Genomic DNA, 20,638 nt, shown 5'->3' on the forward strand with positions numbered 1-20,638 from the left:
CGTGGGCTAGAATATGCCTTTGTGCATTCTCTCTCTTTCCCACTTGCTTCGAAATGAGCACCCCTGTAAGTGACTTGTTCAGAACAGGAGTCAGAGAGCCTCTCAGTTTATTGTTCTTGCCCTTGCCCTTGCCCTTGCCTGGAACAGTGCCACTTTCCAGTGGACTCACTTTGCGCGGCTCTTTGTTAACTCATGTACAAATTTGTAAAGTGGGTGTTGCTGCTTTTCCTTTGATTTGCAGTAAGGTGTCAGTTCATTCTAAGGGTATTGTGACATGAGTTATAGGACAGGAAATGAAAGAAGGCCACAACGAAGTAAAATTGATAAAACAAGATGTTTTTAAAATTAGGATAAAACCTTGCCCAGTAAAACCTGGAGCGCCAACGAAATAGGATTTGCAACTTGAATGCACACCCTTCAGGAGGCCTCTCAGAAGAATTGCCAAGCAATGCTTGACTTCCCAGGGGCGCTTGTGCTGCGGGATGCCATATCACTGTGGTCCTAGAACCTCCCATGGTCTTCCATCTGCTGAAGTTTGAGCTAAGGTGTGCATATTTGGAGCTACTTGCTAAGATTTCCCTAACGTGTATCCTGGATGTTATCTAAAAACATTTTTCTTTCCAAGTGCCTGGAATGTACTGGGACTTTTCCTGAAGCTACTCTTTTGCATAACAGAGTCAGATTTGCAGCTGTGCAAATGATTTGGGGATGCTCCATAGGGTCACCTGCTTTAAATATCAGCCTTACCACTGGAATGCTGGCATTATTACTTCTTTTCTTGGATGCTGGATGCCTTCCCTAAAGGGTATGGCTGTAACAAGCTACCCCATTGCTTCACAAAGTGTGGTTCCTGAATCAGCTGGGAACTTATTAGAAATCGAATAACCAGACCCCAGACCAGACCCACTGAACTGGAAACTCGAGGGACAGAGCCTAGGGTTCTGTGGTTTAACAAGACTTTCAGGTGATTCCAATGCTCATTAAAATTTGAGAGCCTCCTATTAAGCCTGTGGATGTCAAAGTGACATGTGCAGATGATGTGAAAGGAAATATTGTAACTTTATACTTCATAGTCTCCATTTCTAATGTCAACTTTTGTGCACTGTATATACCTAATATGTGTTATTGTTTATGTATAATTTATCAACACATGCATGTTGTGTACTAACTAGGAGTTCATGTTTAATTTTGTTATTGATACAGATGCATGATACACAAAGTTTGAAGACCACTTGTATAACATTCAAAAACGCTTATGCTTTAACTCCAGCTGAGCTATTAGCCAGCAATCATGTCATGCATTCGTGTTCATATATTTATCTCCTTTGTTCTAAAATGCTTTGCAAATAATTTATAGCATTCATTTCTCCTGTTGTACAGAGAAGTCTCACATTCCCAGTAAAGTGATAAAAAAGAGACCTCTCTGTTGCATCCTGGATTCTTTTTGCCTCTCTTTGAACAACACAGAGAATAATGATGGCCCATGAACAGCATCAATGGTGCTTTCCCACATCCAATGTGCATGCAGAAAAAGCACAAAGAGCTAGAAAGAGGAATCTATGCCCAGTCCTCGCCATGCCCTTTTCCCACTCCCATTACTCTGCTTAGATGGAGGAGTCCCTGCGGCCTGGGGGGCACTCTGTTCTCGTTGGCAGTTTTCCTCACTCCCCAACAAATACCAGCTTGCACGAGCCTGGTGTGCCTCCTGTGTTGCACACTTATGCTCCCTTTGTCTTATGTATTCCTGAGCTCCCCAGAGAATACCAGTGTGCACTTGCTATAAATGGAAAAAATGGAGGAACTAGGAGTACGGCGGACTTTCAAGCCACAATAATTTAGGAGCTCAACAAAGGAAAAGAAAAAAATGATTATTTCATTCCTAGCATAGTGTTTGCATAAAGTGTACTCTCCATAACTGTGCATGAGGTGAATGAACAAACATACATACAGTTCGGTTCCTGAGCACGGTGTTCTAGTAAAATTACATAGCAGCTTAAAAGCAAAAATACAGGTTTGAGTCTTACCACCGTCCTTATTATCGGTGTGACCTCGAGGAAGTCCCATAGCCTCTGTTAAGCCTCATTTCCTTTACTCTGTAAATCAAAGATAAGGGTAGTAAGTACTTCATAAACTTACTGTGAGAATTAAGTGAGATGTAGCTGCTCAGCATGGTATCTGACACATGGTAAACTCCTGGGAAAGGTTAGTTAAGTCATATGTCGCTAATGCTGAACCAAATGCCAAAAATTCACAAAGCGTATTCCTGCCCTCAAGCCCTTTCTGAGTGAAGTTCACGCACTCTTTTTTCCCTAGCTAAGGCCAATGATCTTACGTAATCTATGCTTTTCTGAAAATCAAAAGCAATGCCTTTATTGAAGAGACTGACCTAAACATTTGTTAATCACTATCTCCTCCCGCCCATATGTCTGTCTGTCTGGAAGAGTTATTTCTGTTCTTGAGCTACAACTACTGGCAGAGGGGCAGAGTTCTTTTCATTCTGTCTCACCTAATGGAACATTATACTTCATCATTAAGAAAGAAGGGGAAAATTATATGTAGATCTCCACGCTGGAGCCATTTAGTTGAAAACTAGATGGCAGTAAAATGATACCACATCAAGGAAGGAATAAAAGGGTACAAGTTTTCTATCACTGTTTGGAAAAATTAATTTGTCTCTGAGGAGACTTTATAGCATGTTATCATCAAATAAAGAGACCCTAGGATAATAACGGAAGTTTCTATGAACTCTGAAAAAAATGACTCCAGAAAAAGTAACACAGTACTTTCCTTTTTCCCCCAGAATCACCCTTTGTGAATAATGGGAAATCAACAAATATTATTTGAACTAATGGTTAAGTAAGAAGAAAGCCTGTGACAAAGGTGTGAGGATGTCTAGGCACAATGTGCAGAATTGCTTCCCGGGAACACTTCTTCGCCCATTCATTTGGGCTTGTTACAATCACATAATTCCCATATATGACTTGACTTCAATATTTTCAATAATGTATGAAGTAGGTCTTACTGTCCTAATTCAGTATTTCAGGTAGTAAGAATTTGAGACACTGCTCAAGTTCACACAGTTGTAAGTAATGAAATCAAGACATAAACCCCAACCCACTTATGGCCTCATGTGGAGGATGGGAAGGGGCCTTTAGTTCATCTTTTTTCCTTCTTTGAGAAAATGTGAATTACTGCAGCAAAGTGGATCCCTTCCTCCTGTGCTCACATTACCACTGCTTTGCCTCACTGACTTGAATACTCCAAGGTTACTAGCCTTGCCCCTCTGAGACCGCTAGATCTGTCACATGGACTCATACATTGGGTCAGCCTTAAACGTTCAGTTTGATTCATTTCAAAAAACATGAACTGAGAGCCCTCAACGAACCAGGCACTCTGCTACGGGCTTGAGAACCAGCAATAATGGATAAACTTCTTGCTCCTGAGGTATCAGTCTGGAAGGAAATAGACCAAAATGATAATAATGGATAACTCTGGCATTGGTTTAAGTTCTCTTTTCCTCTTTTTTCTTATCTGCATAAAATGTCTGCTAGCATGTGTTACTTTTATAGAAGAGCTTAAAGAAAAAAAACCAAGGGCTACAAGAAAAGAAACTCTTCGGAAACTGATCTCTAATGACAAAGGCTGAACCAACACCATTACCCCAGCCTTCTGACTCTTTACATCATAGAGGCACTATTGTTCAAAGCCACTTTGGGGAACTGTTTAATTGAGAACCTGATAGATATCAGACAATCTGTTCAGTGTTGGAAGTTATAGAGATAAATAACATAAACTTTGACAATTTTGGAAAAACGGTGGGATATGATATTTTCCGTTTATACTGATACTGGTGTCTTCTGTTTGCATAAAGCTTTCGCCTGTTTTTGTACAAAGTAGCTATTACACCCGTCTAGAAATGCACAATGCCATGTTGACATGAAGTGTCTTCTTTTGAGAGCTATGCAAAAAAAAAACCCCATAACTTATCATTGCATGCCAATAGAAACACAGAATAACCCCACAGAATCCTCTTAAACATAATATTTAAAGAACCTCTAGTGTTGGGTAGGAGTCTGAAGCTGAAAAAGTAAACTGCAAAATGCTAAAAAATAGAAAATTATAATAATCCCAACGCTTCTCAAAATCCTTCCTGTAAACGAGGGAATGAACTAGAGGGCTAACCCAAAGTGCTAGCACAGAGCAGAATGCTGTTGTTATTAATATGATAAATAGATGCCAGAAATGCCAACTCTCTACCCTCTGCCTCAACCCTCTCCAAATAGCCTTACTGGCTTAATCCTTTTATGAGGCTAAAAAAAATAATTCAGGCCTCATGCAGACCATATTGGACTCTCATGGTCTTCTGTCACCCTTCAGACCCTCGCCCTAGATAAACAGCTCCTCACATGTCAGAGGAAACCATTGGCACTGACAACCACAATGGATTTGATCGTTACCCTATAACTATACAACTGATATGTCATCATTCATTATTCAAGTATTGATCACCATCTTGTGCTGTTACAGATAAATGAGATGAGGCCTTTTTTTAAAATCAAAAACTCTCTTTTGGATAAACTGAAGGAGTTAAATTTGGTCAGCTCAGTTATTGGAGGTTGTTTTAAAACTGCGTTATTATTTCGGCAATATTGATGAAGCCTATGACTTTAGCTAAAGAGAAATATGACATCACATAAATTAATGACATGATTAAGAATGAAGGGCTAAATACCATTTAGATAAACCAAGAGTTTAATATGCTAAGCCCTAAAACTCCAGCAGATAAAAGCAAGAGTTAACTGCAAGCTGCAATTAATGACCCAGACTTTGAATATAATGAAAATTAATGAGCTGAATTCTTTCTAGTGTAACACATGATAATCGACCTTTGAAGATCATTGGTATCAGATAAAAACAATAAACATTAGACCATAAAAATCTTGATTTTCAATGCAGAAAATATTTTCCAAATGCAATGTAAAAACGTAATACACTTATTTAAATATAAATATATACACATATATATGCATATATATTTACAAATAAACAGATCCTGGCTATAGTCGGTGGGATAGGGCTATGTTGTAATAATGTCCATGGTGCTGATTGCCATCCCAGCAGAGATTCAGGAATCCAGGACTCAGACTCTAACAGCCACAGACCTCTCTCTGCTAGCTGTAAGAACGACAAGACGGCACTTGGGTGGCTCAATCAATTAAGCATCTGACTCTTGATTTTGGCTCAAGTCATGATCTCAGGGTCATGAGATCCAGCCCTGCTTTGGGCTCCAAGTTGGATGTGGAGCCTGCTTAAGTTTCTCTCTCTCCCTCCCTCTCTCTCTGCCCCTCCCCCGTTCTCTCTCTCTCACTCTCTCTCAAAAACTTAAAAAACAAAAAAAGAATCACAAAATCCAATAGACCAGGACCTAAAGAGCTGTTTGCAGACCCCATGTCTCCCAACCAGAGACCATAAAGAGAAAACATTGAGAGAATCAGGGAAAAAAAAAAAAAAAAAAAAAGGAAATTCTAAGAGATTCTCAAGCCAGAAAGGAGAAAGGGTGGGGAAGCAGACCAAGACAGAATAAGAAAGATACTTCATTTTGGAGAGTGAAGAAATATTGCTTTATAAATATTAGCTTTCCCTGTATCAATAAACATAAGTCTCAAGTATCAAGCAAAGGAAATCATAATGTGCACCCCATTAACTCCTTCATCCTCTAATGTCCGGAGAAATGCCCACAAAGTCCCTTCAGAATCGCCACAAAAGTCATCACCTCTTCCCAACCTCCCCAGTAATGCCTTAAACAGTAACATTTAAAATAAATAAAAGATTGTTCATAATTCAATAGTAATATTTTTAGTCTTCAGTATCAGTATCATAATGTCAGGAAGCTGATGGATATTGTTTAAATGTTTAAATATGGTTTTTTACTCTTTAAATGGGAAAAAAGTGAATAAGATGCTTCAGTAATGCTACCCATTATTTATCCAAGCTCCCTTCTGCTGCATGGGGAAATGTCAAAGGTCCTGCCAGAGGGCAAACCAAAAGCCACAGGGAGATGAAGACCAGAATGTGGCCCTAGATCATGAAAGGTGCTGGCCCCTCTGGGCCCTGATGCTTTGCATAAAGACACCTGAAGAAACCACCCACAGATAATTCAGGTGTGTTTCCAGTTTCACTCCTTTGTTAAAGTCAGGTTTCATTTCTGACTGAACCTGAATGGCTTCAGGGCAGAGTCTGATCCCAGCTCTTGTTCAGGGACCCTCGAGGAAGTCACGGAACTCTATGTTCCCATGCAAGGACATGCTGGCAAGTGAGGGGAGTTACTGCAATTACTTCTTCAGAGGTTCCTGGAGGAACCAAACTTGTCATGACTCTCTATGAAGAACATAGAAGAGGTTGCCACCAAAAACACAAGTTTCATGAAAACCCACTAAAGAAAGATTATGAGAAAAATGGAGACTATAGGGAGAGTCAACTATTATATAGATAGATACCTTGAAAAAATGTCTGGTTTCTGTTCTCCTGATTAACTGGTCTTCTCTTCTATTTATTTTTTTTAAATTTTTTTTTAACGTTTATTTATTTTTGAGATGGAGAGAGACAGAGCATGAACAGGGGAGGGGCAGAGAGAGAGGGAGGCACAGAATCTGAAACAGGCTCCAGGCTCTGAGCTGTCAGCACAGAGCCTGACTCGGGGCTCGAACACACGGAGTGTGAGATCATGACCTGAGCTGAAGTCAGACACTCAACTGACCAAGCCACCCAGGCGCCCCACTGGTCTTCTCTTTTAATTGCAGTGCTTATTTTGGTATAAAACAGTATAGTCATGGGGCACCTGGGTGGCTAAATAGGTTAAGCATCCAACTTCATGGTTTGTGTGTTGGAACCCCACGTCGGGCTCTGTGCTGACAGCTCAGAGCCTGGAGCCTGCTTCGGCTCCTGTGCCTCCCTCTCTCTTTACCCCTCCCCTGCTCACATTCTCTGTCTCTCAAAAATAAACATTAAAAAAATTTTTTTTCAAGGAGTGTAGTCACTTAGTAGGTATCTAGCATCAATTCCATGTTTTTGAACTTGGCTAGAGCCTGTAATTATGTTTAAGAATTTTAAACCTGGGGCACCTGGGTGGCTCAGTTGGTTGAGCATCTGACTTCGGCTCAGGTCATGATCTACAATTCATGAGTTAGAGCCCTGCATCAAGCTCTGTGCTGACAGCTCAGAGCCTGGAGCCTGCTTTGGATTCTGTGTCTCCCTCTCTCTCTGCTCTTCCCCTGCTCATGCTCTGTCTCTCTCTCCTTCAAAGATAAATAAAAACATTTAAAACAATTTTTTTAAGAATTTGAAATGTATGGAGCCCCCTGGATTGCCCAACTTCAGCTCAGGTCATGACCTCCACAGTTTGTGAGTTCGATCCCCATATCCGGCTCTGTGCTGACAGCTCAGAGCCTGGAGCCTACTTTATATTCTGTCTCCCTCTGTCTTTGCCCCTCCCCTGTTCACACTCTGTCTCTCTGTCTCAAAAATAGTTAATAATAACCATTAAAAAATGATAAAAAGAATTTGAAACCTAGAATAACTGAGACACACATACATACACACACGAGCGCGCATGCACACACACACACACACACACACACACACACACACACACACATTTTCCTTCTCTGCCCTGTAATTATCCATTGATTACTTAAACTATGAAGCCACCGTGAGACCTCTCCTTCATGGAAAATATATGAAGGCAGGACTCTGAAGCTGTCCCTGCATTTGACACAGAACTGGGGTATACTGTTGTGAGTGGCATCCATCTGAGAGGAAATCACTGGGGGAAAGGGGGGGCGGGTGGTTACTGACAGACGTTTGGAGCTCACTATCCTTGGGTCAAGTCAGTGAATCCTCTTCCTCCCTAGCTATTTGCTCTGAAAAATAAAGAGAGGATATCATTCCCTTTCTACATGCCCTTTGGCTTCCTGAGTCTTGTCTTGCCATTTCGCCTAATAGCCGACAACAGAATTGATTCTGAAAGGAGAAACTTGGCTGTATCTGCTGCAGCAGAAGTTCTGGTTTCTGTCTCCGGGAGCTGACAAACCCCAAGTGTTCTGCCTCACCCAAGTCCGTGAAATGCTGACGGGGGGCCGTCAGTGGGGTCACACCTCCTTTTCTCAGCCTAATGGCGTGTTTATTTAACCAAAACCCATACTGGGGAACTCGAAGCAAATAAACAATGTTGCAGAAGAGCAGATAATTTTTAAAACTGAAGACCACACTCAAGCATAAAGCTAAGTAAACACAACTTTGATGTGTTAAGATGGATTGCAGCCAACTTCTAACAATCCTTCACCGTTTTTACTGGGTTTCCCACACATGATCTCATTTGATCCTTGCAACAACCTTGAGATATTACTTTAATCACCAATAGTTGTTATCCCTGTTTCACAGCAGAGGAAACTGAGTCTCAGAGAAGTTAACGTGATTTTCCAGGGATTACTGTTCTAAGCAGCAATGTCTACATTTAGAGCTGAGTTTTCTGACTCTAGACCCATTCTCCTTTTTTAATGTCTTGCTGCCTTCAACTAAATATGTAAACCATTACATGAGGGACAAACTTTCAAAACAACAAATATTTTGCTGGTTTTTAAAAAGCTCTTAGCAGTTGCATAGAACACCAAAAGTCTGGCAACCTCAATAAAATAGCAGACCGATGCAGGGCCAGAGCATTTCATAACTAAAATCCCTAGTGTGTTCACTCCTGAACTTGACCTTACTAGTCGTTAAGCTTCTCAGTTGATTTGTTCAATTTAGACCATGTAATTATTTGGGGAACCATAAATCCTTGGACACCAAATAAATGCCCATCACCTAGATTCTACAATTAACATTCTAGTATGCTTGCTTTGTCTGTCTGTCCATCCCTCTAGCCAACCAGCAATCCATATTATTTTCCTGAAGCTGCAGATAGCAGTAAATTTTATACCTAAATAATTCAGCATGCATATCATTAATTATCAATAATTGCTGATGGCTCTTATTTTTTAAGTAAAACTTGCATATAATCAAATATACAGATATTAAGCGTACCATTCGGTAAGTTTTGCCAAATGTATACACCCATGTAACTCAAACCTCTGTCTAGATATGGAATACTACCCTCGCCCCAGAAAGCTCCTTCTCTGCATGCTCCTTCCCAAATCCCCTCCTCACCATTATTCTACTATTTATCACTGACAGTTTTATCTCTTCTAGAACTTCATATAAATGTGTTCATGTGTTTGTGATTCATTCATGTTGCTTTGTGTATCAAGAGTTTACTCCTTTGAATTGTTGAGCATCACTCTACTGTAAGAATATAACTAGTTTCTTTATTCACTGTCCTCTTGACAGACACATGGGTTATTTGCAGTTTTTAGGTATCCTAAATAAAATTACTACGAACAGTCTTATAGAGATCTTTTTGTGAATATGTTTTCATTTCTTTTGTTAAATACCTAGAAATGGATTGCCAGGTCACAAGTAGGTATATGTTTAGTTTCATAAGAAACTTCCTTAACTCTTTTTGAAGAAATAGCACTGTTTTAACTCACATCAACAATGTCTGGAGAGTCCCTGTTGCTTCACATGATCAGCAACGTTCGGCATTTTCAGGCTTTTTTAATTTTAGCCATTCAGGTGGGTGTGTATCATATTACTTTTTTAGTTATCAAATAAGAATATTCACAGAGTATATCCACACTTCCATTATCAAGGGGCATCTCAGGCAAAATCTGTATCTAAATCCCCCTATTACTATACCAGTTCAGGCTTCTTAAGTCATATGATTATGACATTAAATCTTGATTCTCATCCTTCAGGAGTTGATGGAAAGATTCATTATTTAACTTCAATTGGAGCTCCAAGTCACTGACTATCATTGAAGTTGATTTTTAGGATGTTCGCCCATTAAAACTAAGACTTTCTATTAATCAAAATTATCAGGTTGGCTCTTGATTTATGCTCAATAGAAAAATAAATAAATGAGCACAGCCTAGTCACAAACCTGTAAAATTTCTTTGACTAAATTAAATGGGCACCACCACAAAGGTGACTCTCTTAGACTTAAACTTGATATTAATAAGAGTGAATCCATGTAGACTAAGCTTAAGTAATAATACGTGGTAAAGTTACTTCCACGTTAAGATGCTTCCAATTGCTGGAGGAAAAGTCATAGGCCTAATTCTGTCTTAATGTAAGTTATTCCTTCGGTCTTCTAATTTATCCTTAGAAAGTTTCAAGCTTTCACATTGCTGTTTTCTTGGCTTTTCCTGCATTTTCTCTGTTATAACTTCATTGTTTATTTATTATGAAAATAACCTACATGATCTTTTTTTTTAATGTTTATTTTTGAGAGACAGAGACAGAGTGTGAGCAGGGGAGGGGCAGAGAGAGAGAGAAAGACACAGAATCTGAAGAGGCTCCAGGCTCTGAGCTGTCAGCACAGAGCCCGATGCGGGGCTCGAACTCACAAGCCATGAGATCATGACCTGAGCCGAAGTCGGACGCTTAACCGACTGAGCCACCCAGCCGCTCCCACCTACATGATCTTAATGCTTATCAAAATGTATTTCAGTCCACTGCTTATAACATTAGACATATTATAACTCATTTGACATTTTGTCTTTAATCAACTTTTAATCATCAGCAGCAGTAATGCAGCTTAGAGCCCTGAAGCAGGAAGAACAAATTGTACAAATCCTGAAGCTAATGGAACTGGTCAAGGCATCTCATTAAACACTAACATAAACAATATAGTAACTTTTCCACTTCTCTTTAACTAGTTCCTTTCTTTGACTATAATTTTCCAAGATATTAAAGGATACTCTGCAAGTATATGTATGAATTTTTGAACCAGAAAATTTATAGTGCAACCTTAGCATCAATTAATCATTGTTAGGCACATTATATTTCTGGTGGCACCCATTCAGTTCTTCCCTGCACCATCTAGGATGGGCAAAATGGTTCCACAGTTTTAAGAATCCCCATTGGTTACAGAGGCTTTAGGGAGATGGCATCTGCAGAAACGTTATGAATTAGGCATTTTAATCTCTGTCCTGACTTGCCTTTTTCAGGAGCACTAAATATACTACTTTATTGCTCACCATCTACCTGTAAGATAATAAAACATACTGGTTCTTGGGGCGGCTGAGTTGGTTAAGTGTCCCACTTCGGCTCAGGTCATGATCTCCCGGTTCGTGAGTTTGAGCCCCGCGTTGGGCTCTGGGCTGACAGCTCAGAGCCTGGAACCTGCTTTGAATTCTGTGTCTCCCTCTCTCTCTGTCCCTCCACCACTTATGCTCTGCCTCTCTCTCAAAAATTAATAATAAAACATTTAAAAAACATTAAAACATACTGGTTAAGATATGTTAATATGATAATCCTTTGTTTAAGTTACATCAAATGTCACCTATATATGAGTTTGCGTATTTTTGGAACTAAGTACTAGGCACATGTTTTGTACTTCTGAAAATAAGGATACTCCATGGCTTGAAATGATGTTACAGTGACTGTCCCACACATCAAATGTGCGAAAAATACTACAGATTTATTATAAGTTCCTTTTGTTTTAATCTGCATATGTGCCACGAGGGCCAACGCTATGCACAGGTGAAAACAGGTAGCTATTTTGGGATGATGAAGGAGCACAGAAAAGACCTGCCTGCCTTCACATATTTTTCCTCTAGGCTGCCTTAGGGATAAGACACTACCTTCAGATTTTTCTGTCAAAATCAACATCTTAGGGTAATACACCAGAATCGTTTTTTACTATATGAACCATTAATGCCCATTATTCCTCCAGAATCTAGTAGAACCATGAAGGGATGGAACACAGAGACAGTGTGAAAGGCTGCAGATGATATAACGTGTGGTTGGGGGCAGGGAGAGGGGTAGTGGGGAAGAACCCCAGGTAGCCCGGGGCAGCTGAAGGGTGAAAGCTCCGGAAGAAAATCTGGGACTTTCACAAAAGATACACTTGTTTCCAGTGTCGGCCTGGGGCTAGACCCATGAGACACAAATGAGAAACCAGCAAAGTCCTTTATTTTCTGGAGAAAGCCGAATTTTGCACGTGAGCTCTTCTGAGGCACTTGGCTGTGGCGTAAGAAAGGCAGAATAACTTTGCCGGCCTCAGTACTACTGAGGCAAAACCCTGGTGCATTTCCCCGTGTTACATAAGCCATATAGTTAGATAAACGCTGGTTCATCTACTAAATAAGTACTGAAAATGAAAAGTGATTATCCTTGTCAAGTGCTGTGTAAATGCAAACTCTTTTTACTGTGAGTCCAGAACTTAAATAAAAAATCAAGCCATCATTCTTTTTCCAATAATTGCCCCTAACATTTTGCCAGTGACCACTTTATAAAGGAATCAAATCCAAATGCTGGATTATTTAATCAGATTTTACTGCGTTTTAAATGAACGGGGATAGAAGGTGACACTTTAGGACATGTGACAGAGCTCATGTCTAGGCTCCTTCCATTTCTAATGTATCTCTAAACTTTATCCCTTTTATTTAGATTGCTTTATTCAACACATGCAATTGTAACAGCATATAAAGGGTTTTTCTGACAATGTACTGTTCCCTAAATAAAAAAATAAAAGTGATTCCTCCATGTTTTATCATATTCCCATGTATACATTTTATCATAGGCAACAGAGAAAGGTTCAAGGACTTTAGAATAAATTTTAGAGCATAAGTTCAGTAATTATTTAGCTTTAGATTGTTAAGCATATATTAGAATTGTATTACTTTTCCTTTTCATAAAATGTTTCTGTTTTCACTAAAATCAGTTGGCCTTTTGTAAATTAACCATAGCAAACAATAAAGGAATATTCTTCAGACTGAGACAAAAGACCTTGATAAAAATAACTGATATCTTGGCTCTCTAATCATATTATTCTAGAGCCTTAATATTAAAGAGCTCTCATAATTGGCAATTGAATAGCTCTCCGTTAGTCTCTCTAAAAATAAGAGTTTTTAATCTCTTCTTGCAGGCTAGAAGAGTCTTATGATTTAAATATATTTTGGAAATCTGTTTCAACAGTTAAATCAAAAATGTCTGATATTTTCAATTACTTAAAACATTTATGATTTTAAGCTCCCAGCAGAAATCTGCTGCTGAAGGGGAAAAAAAATTAAGAGCTGTTAGTCAGAAAGACGCTTATGTAAGAACTGTGACATTGGTCATTGCTTTGAAAGCAGGAAGTCCTATATTATAGACTCAAGGCTTTAAGGAATCTTTATTGAGCATCCCTCCCCCCCCCACCCCCCCGAGCTGAGACAAATGGCTGATGAGTGAAATCTTGAGAAATGCTCACAGCTTTTCTCCTTCATTCTGTTACAGCCCGGAAGATGGTGAGATCCATCCAGAAATCTGTCGGCTTTATATCCAGCTGCAGTGTTGCTTAGAAATGTACACAACAGAGATGCTCAAATCCATATGTCTGCTGGGGTCTCTTCAGTTTCATCGAAAAGGTATCTGCATTTAGTGTATTGCCATAAACACTGAGGAATGTTAAACAAAAGCTAATCTTTCCCAAAGCCCTAAATGCACCCCATGGCTATCTACACACAATTAGAATGGATGTAAATGTTCAGGGAATGTTTGACATAAATTAATAAAAGAACTCTAGACCAATACTAAGTGCATAAGAACACTGATCATCTTGAACAGAAATTGTGGTAGAAACTGTTCTCAAATGTATCATTTTACCACTTGTGAACATGACTTTGGTTACAATCAGCGTGGGGAATAAAAATATATAACAATCTTACTAGGGGTAAATGCCATCCAAGACTGCTGCTATTTCCCTAAATGAATTTGGCTGCAAGAAGACAAATTACATATTATGTCTCAAAGATTTAAAAATAGGGGGAACTCAACCAACAATAGGGAGGCAGATGAGTAACAGAAAAATCTCATTCCTGGACTTAAATCATAAAGGAATATATTGGCTAAAAGGCCTGAAACTTCCAGAGGTGCCCATGACTTCAGCGTGGTTTGATCAGACTTTTGACTCACATTCTGAATGATCCTCTCTGCCTTCTCCTGGGGGTTGGCTTTACCCTCACACTGCTTTCCCTGACATCAGCGAACTGATTCCAATGGGTCCAGTCATCACACCTGCATACTAAAGGATCCATAAAGAGACTTTTCCCCCACTATAGACTAGAAAATGTCCTGAGCTTCTTTCTGATTGGGTCAGATTGGCCCATGGGTCTATAACTGAACCAATCACTGTGGCCAGAGGAATGGTTTTATACAGATTGATTCGGCAATCATGGCCCATTCCTGGGGAGGAAATCAAAAGTTTCTATTAGTTGCTAATTAGGAGGATTCCAGCTATATTTTCTTTACTCATTCAGTGAACAAATAATTTATTAGAAATCTCTTAAAGGCAAACACTTTATGCTTGAGCTCAAAAGAACAGGATGATGTGAAGAAGGCAATCCTGGTCTGTGATTTAAATTCAGAGAGAGTAAACCCTGTAATTTCAGGGAAAATTTTATAAGAAGGATGGGGATTGAGCTGGGCTGTGAAGATAGGGTTCAAGTAGAGAAGGAAAAAGAAGGACCTTGCAGTTCACATAGAGACTTGACATCAAATGAGCGTGCAGTTTGGGGGGAACTAAATGGCATAACAAAGTCCTTGTAAAAATCAAATCTTGCATACGTGCTACGTATGCACAGGGCAGAACTAAAAATAGGATTATTCTACACTGCTCCAGAGAAGGGAGAACATTTTTTTGAAACATGAATATTACTTTTTTTTCCCCCTTTCTCCTTCTAAAAGCTGACCTTTCAACAATTTCCTTCACTACTTCTGTTATTAATGCAACTGAACATGTTTGGAGAGATTAGCTCCTAGACACTCCTAGACACTCCTGATACCTGATCAGAAAACTGAACACTCACACACACTGACGACATTCAAACAAGTTGTCACTGGCCCAATGTCTTCACTCATCCTGTCTACTCGCTCACTCACTCATGCTGTCTCTTTCGCACACACACACACACACACACACACATGCATGCACGCACACGTGTGTGCACTCATGCGTGCACATGCATGCATTCTTACATGAACTCACATGCAGAGTAGCATTTTCATTCTTTTGAAGCGTGGTTGAACAGAACAGGTATGGGTAGCTTTTTTCTGGCTCTGCATTGGCTACTCTTGCAGTATTTTATGTCATAAGCGTGTTGCCACTGCAGTCTCCCTGGTTGATGACATGTCCTGAACACTCAGTGACCTCCAACCCCACTCTCGCTCTAACTCCTGTGTGCCACCTGGTCTCCTGCCATCCACTCCTACTCTGTCTTTTCACAACCTGCTTTTGAAAGAAAGGCTCTTCTCAGCTAGCTCTCTGTTTAAAAGTAAAAGGGACTCCCTCATCCAGGTTGTTTCTTTATTGTATTTGGAAATACTGTATTGTCTTGAGCACACAAGTAAAAACACACGGCCTCTTAGCTGATCAGCTCATTTGGTCTTCAGTGCCTCCTGTCTTCATTGTCAGTCTCTGACCTGCTCCCTTCCCTGCTTCTTATTCTAAAAATAATAACCCCCTGCTGTCACACTTAGCCTTCCATGTACAACACTAAAAAGAATCTGTCTGATAGGGTCTTTGATTTCTCCCACATATAGGATTAAGACTCCACTTGGACATCTATTTTATTCCTCTAAAATCATTATTCTTTAAAGTGTAAATCCTTAGACAAACTGCTTCAAAATTATCCAGGATGCCGACTAACCTTGCAGGCTCATGGATCCTACCCCAGACCTACTGCATCAGAATCTCTGGGGGCCCTCCAGGTGATTCCGAAACACCGTGAAGATTGGAAGGTGTCACTCTACCCTTTGAAACAAAAGGAAATCACCCCACTATATGAGTAAAAACTAAACCTTCCAGATCCTTACCTTGCCATTCTCTATCCACCTAAGTATATGCTTTCAACTTTGTTCTATGCTTTCTTCTTTATCATCCACGCTGATGAAAACCAAATACGAAAGCAGTAGGTACCTCTGATGAGCAAGGGCTGTGTGTGATGGCTCGTGCTGTCTCCACAAGCCCTTGACACGACCATTGAAATCAAGCTGTGGTGTTCAAAGTGTAGTCTCCACACTAGGAGTACCAGCATCACTCGTTAGAAACGCAAATTCTTGGGCCCGAACCTAGATCTATGGTATCGAAAGCTCCCCAAAATTTACTTTCTTCCTGCTTGAAGAAAATTAAAAGAACAATTCATCGAGACATCTCTCCAACTGAATCTATTTGTAGCCTTCTGTAACCTTCTGTAATCACCGTCTGGAATCAGCAAACCATCCTTCTACCCCTGGCAAGCCTCCTGTGTTTCCAGGAAACACATCCAAGAGCTAATTGTCTCATGTACTGTTACCTCTGTCTAAGCACCAGTAGAGGTAAGGCAATGAAGACAAAGAGATTATCTTAGTGAGAAATCTTTAAACTAGGAGTAAAGAAAACTATCTTATTTAAAGTTAAAAAAAAAAAAAAAAAACCTGGGGCACCTGAGTGGCTCAGTCAAGTTAACTGTTTGACTTTGACTCGGGTCATGATCTCAGGTTGGTGAGTTGGAGCTCCGCATTGGGCTCACTGCTGCCAACACTGAGCCCCCTTCAGATCCTCTGTTCCCCTCTCTCTGCCCCTCCCCCCCACCACTCTCACCCCACCCTATCACCCCTCACCTCCCTGCCTGTGCATGTTCTCACTCTATCTCTCAAAAATAAGTAAACCTTAAAAAAATAATTAATAAACTTGAAAAACTACGTGGAAAATGGAAATAAGTAACTAGAAATAGGCACCAAGGAAAATATCATTAAACCAGAGAAAATAAAGCACTAGAAAACATGTATGCAAATACATACTTGACAAATATCCTGAAAATTTCTGGAGTGCCAAATAAAATACTAGCTCTTAGAAAAGGGATGGTTCCATTAAAGAAATTATTCCTAATTTTTCTAGCCCTATATTTGTACTACACTTCTCTATTTCTTTATTCTCTCCATTAATTTCCTCATTACATCTAGGAGATTAACCCTATAATGATTGCTTTCGACTCCTGGCTTCTTTCTGTTCACTAATTTATATTCCCACCATCAGAATGGCATAGAAAATGTCAGTTCATGTCATTAGTTTTTCTTCTTTCTTTCTTTGGTATTATTGGAAACTGGAGAGTAACCTGTGTCCAAGAGCCTCCAGCTAGTAAACAATAAGTATATGAAATGTGCTGCTAACAATCTGGAAGGCCATGATGAAAGAGAATAGAAATACTTGACTCCAGTGACCATGGACTGCCAGAAATGACTGGAAGAAATATGTCTAGGGGAGCCTCATTGACTCAGCCCATAGAGCATGCAGCTCTCCATCTTGGGGTTGAAAATTCAAGCCCCAAATTGGGTGTAGGGATTACTTAAAATCTTAAAAACAAAAGGAAGAAATATGTCCACAGACCACAGCACAGGAGTACTCTTACTCAAGTAAGAGTGGGGCAAATTAAGAGATGTAACATGCATCTTGTCCTGGAAACGTACAGCCCCTTCTCATAAAAGTAGACAGAGGGGAGTCAGCAAGCCTAAGCGGCCTTACTGCATGAGAACAAGAAATGGGGAAGGGATGGGGAAGAAGGCTCTGCCAATGTGACTTACTAAGTCCCCTTTCCCCAGGATCTATACAAATCTGTCTGCCAAGATTAAAGATGCCAGATAACATATTCTTTATCCAAAGGCAGTAGTATCTCTGGTGTGGCCTTGGGCTAGGGAAGTGGCCTGTCTAGAAAATCTCACTAAGTCCCTTTATCCAGGAAATCAGTAGTCCTTGGAATCTTGGGAATAGTGACTCCCATTCTAGTCTGTGACACTTCAAATATCTTTCTACTTAGAATTTCTTTCTGGTATGTTTCTTCTAATGTGTGGTAAAAGTTGGTGTTTGCATAACTTTTAGGTTAGCTAATTTCTTATCCCTCTGCATGAGTGTTACTGGTTGGCCATTCCCCCTCTTCTTCACTATTTCTTTTCCATCAGAGAAAAGGAAGGAATTGTAACTGAATCAAGTTTGGCTCTATAGGAGGGTCTTTGGTCAATTTGTTGTTGTTGTTGAGATTAGATATTGAAGCCAGATTGTTTCACAATTACATGTACTTGTAACTCATTTTTATTTCTAGTTACCCCGTGGCTACCACCAGAAGTTCAGCAAGTACTCTGTATCATGTTTAGTTTTGCTATTGTATTGAGGAGTCATAAGCTTACTCTTTGGAGAAAAAGAGTGCACAAAGTTACGGCAGGAGCAAAGAGTATGGTTTCCTTCTGGGAAAAATAAGGCTCAAATCATTTTAAAGCTCCTGTAGGGAGCTTGGATTTAGTACTGAAGATTGTCTTCTTCTCCCAATTAAGCAAATTCTAAGTATCCTTAGTCCTTAACATAATCTTCTGTGGATCTTCATGCTTTTTCCATGCACCATGCTTCTGAATTTTTGCTGTCTCATACATCTCCCTGGTACAATCTACTTGGAAATCTTTTAAAATTTACAAGACCATGCTACTGCCAAAAAGAAGAAGGAGAAGGAGGAAGAGGTAGAGATAGAGGAGGAGAAGGAGGAGAAGAATAAGAAGAAAAACAGTAATGAAATGATTTTCTTTTTTCACGGCCAACAAAATTAAAGTCAATTACAGTAATGTGAGGTAAAATCCATATTTAATAAAGGCATTGGGTTGTACCATGTAGCTTGTGGTTTGGAGAATTGTTTATTTCAAGAAGATGACAGATGGGAATAATTTTAGTCATTCTGTAGTTTCATATTCTAACACTTAAAGTTGTAGATTGGACCATTGCTTGACAAAGTGTAATTTCTTTGTTTATACTGCAAAATAGTTGCTCTCTCTTCTTCACACTTAGTTAATAGGAAATCTTTTCCCATAGCTGAGTCCATGTATCGCACTGACCATCAGTGCCTGTTTCCTGCCACCAGATGAAATGAGACTGTAGGTCTCATTTGCTCTGTTGGCAGAAAGTGGGGCCAGGTTCCTAAGGGAATTGAATGATCCTACTGTTTTGACCATGGTTTTCCTCTCTCTCGCGTTCTCTCCCCATTGAATCAGTTTGGGCAACAGTGCTATTGAAAGGAGCAGAGACAACAGAACATTCCAGCGCAGCTCCCCTTCACATGTGAACTTGCTCTTTCCATCTGTGTTTTTGCCTCACCTGGCTCTGACAGTGAGGGGGCAGTGGTCCCCTCTGACTCTGCTCTACCTCTGGGCCACAGCTTACAGCCAAATTGTCCCCAAGTCCTCTGACAGTATAATGTAATCACAAAGGGAAAGGAGAGAGAAATGTTGAAAGTTGAAAAAATCTTAATTCAAAATCTAGTGGGAGCTGAGAGCTCAAGATGCTATTATGAGAAATTAATGAACTGCCTGCCATCCAGCAAAATACAGGATGAACTCAAGACAAAGAATAGAATATGAGCAGTAAAGACTCCAATGTATTCAAGCCTCCTATTAAGAAATGTAAAGAAAATGACCCACACCAATAAAAGAAACAAGCAACATAAAAACAGAAATAGAATATAGCCACAAGACTTTATTTTCCAATGTAATGAAGCAATTGATACTAAAATAGAACAGCAGGTTAGAAGAAATGAAGCAGAATAGATCTTAGACTATGATTCAAATTCTGAGTGGAAACATGCGTTCATTCTTTGAACAAATATTTATTGAGCACCTATCATATCTAAGGATATGATAGCACCTAGAACAGGTGCTAGGGGACTTCAGGGATCAACGCTGAAGACATACCTTTTATTGTCAAGTATATACTCTAGAGCAGAAAAATAGGGAAAAAAAAGAAAAAAGAAAAGAGGAGAGGAAAGAAGAAAAAAATTCAAATGTTCTAAAAATCCCCAATACTAATAAGTGCAATGTCAATAATTAAAATAGGATAGATGATATAATAGAAAGTAACTGGGTGGCTACCCTAAAAGGGAAGGTCAAAGCTCTGTGAGGAGACAGCATTTAATCTAAGATTTGAATGACAAGATGGAAACAACCTCATAAACATTGGTGTCTGATGCAAAGAATCCAAGACTAGAATGAATTTGCACTGTTTGCAGAATATAATTATAACCACCTTCTGGAATCTATTGCAAGGGTTATCTAGCACCATTTATTACTCTCTCTCTCTCCCTGTCTTCATATGCCAAACAGTGAGTAGGACAACATATTCATCACCTTGTGCCAAAGTTGAGTCAGTTGAGGACTAGGATGATAGCAGTAACAATAGCTTCCACTTACTGTGTACTTTCTACTAGCAGCTGCTTTATACATACTATCTGGTTTTTTCCTCACTGTTATTTCCTCCATCGGACAGATGAAGAACCCGAAGCTGAAAGAGATAACTTGCCCAACGTCCCATAGCACATTAAGCCCACTGCAAAGTTCCTGATTGTTCCAACACACCAGACCCTTTCCCACTAAGCTCCATTGGAGAAGGGCAAGAGAACATACCAAAGGGAGAAATAAAAAGTACTAGTATGATTGGTTGAATTTTATCCACAGATTTGACTTTTTAAAGATTAGTGTACATATTTCAAAA

The 20,638-nt window shown here is 39.7% G+C and overlaps 1 protein-coding gene across 2 annotated transcripts in view; it reads left to right on the plus strand.

Moving 5' to 3' along the window:
• The window catches only part of LOC102958811 (regulator of G protein signaling 7 binding protein), a 102,727-nt gene that overhangs the window by 49,438 nt on the left and 32,651 nt on the right, over positions 1-20,638 (plus strand). For both annotated transcript variants that reach the window (XM_007079903.3, XM_042959256.1), the window contains exon 3: positions 13,375-13,505. In XM_007079903.3, coding sequence (XP_007079965.1) covers positions 13,375-13,505 — 131 coding nt within the window. The remainder of the gene's footprint in view (positions 1-13,374; positions 13,506-20,638) is intronic.

Source organism: Panthera tigris, chromosome A1 (assembly GCF_018350195.1).
Source record: "Panthera tigris isolate Pti1 chromosome A1, P.tigris_Pti1_mat1.1, whole genome shotgun sequence".
NCBI classification, from domain to species: domain Eukaryota; kingdom Metazoa; phylum Chordata; class Mammalia; order Carnivora; family Felidae; genus Panthera; species Panthera tigris.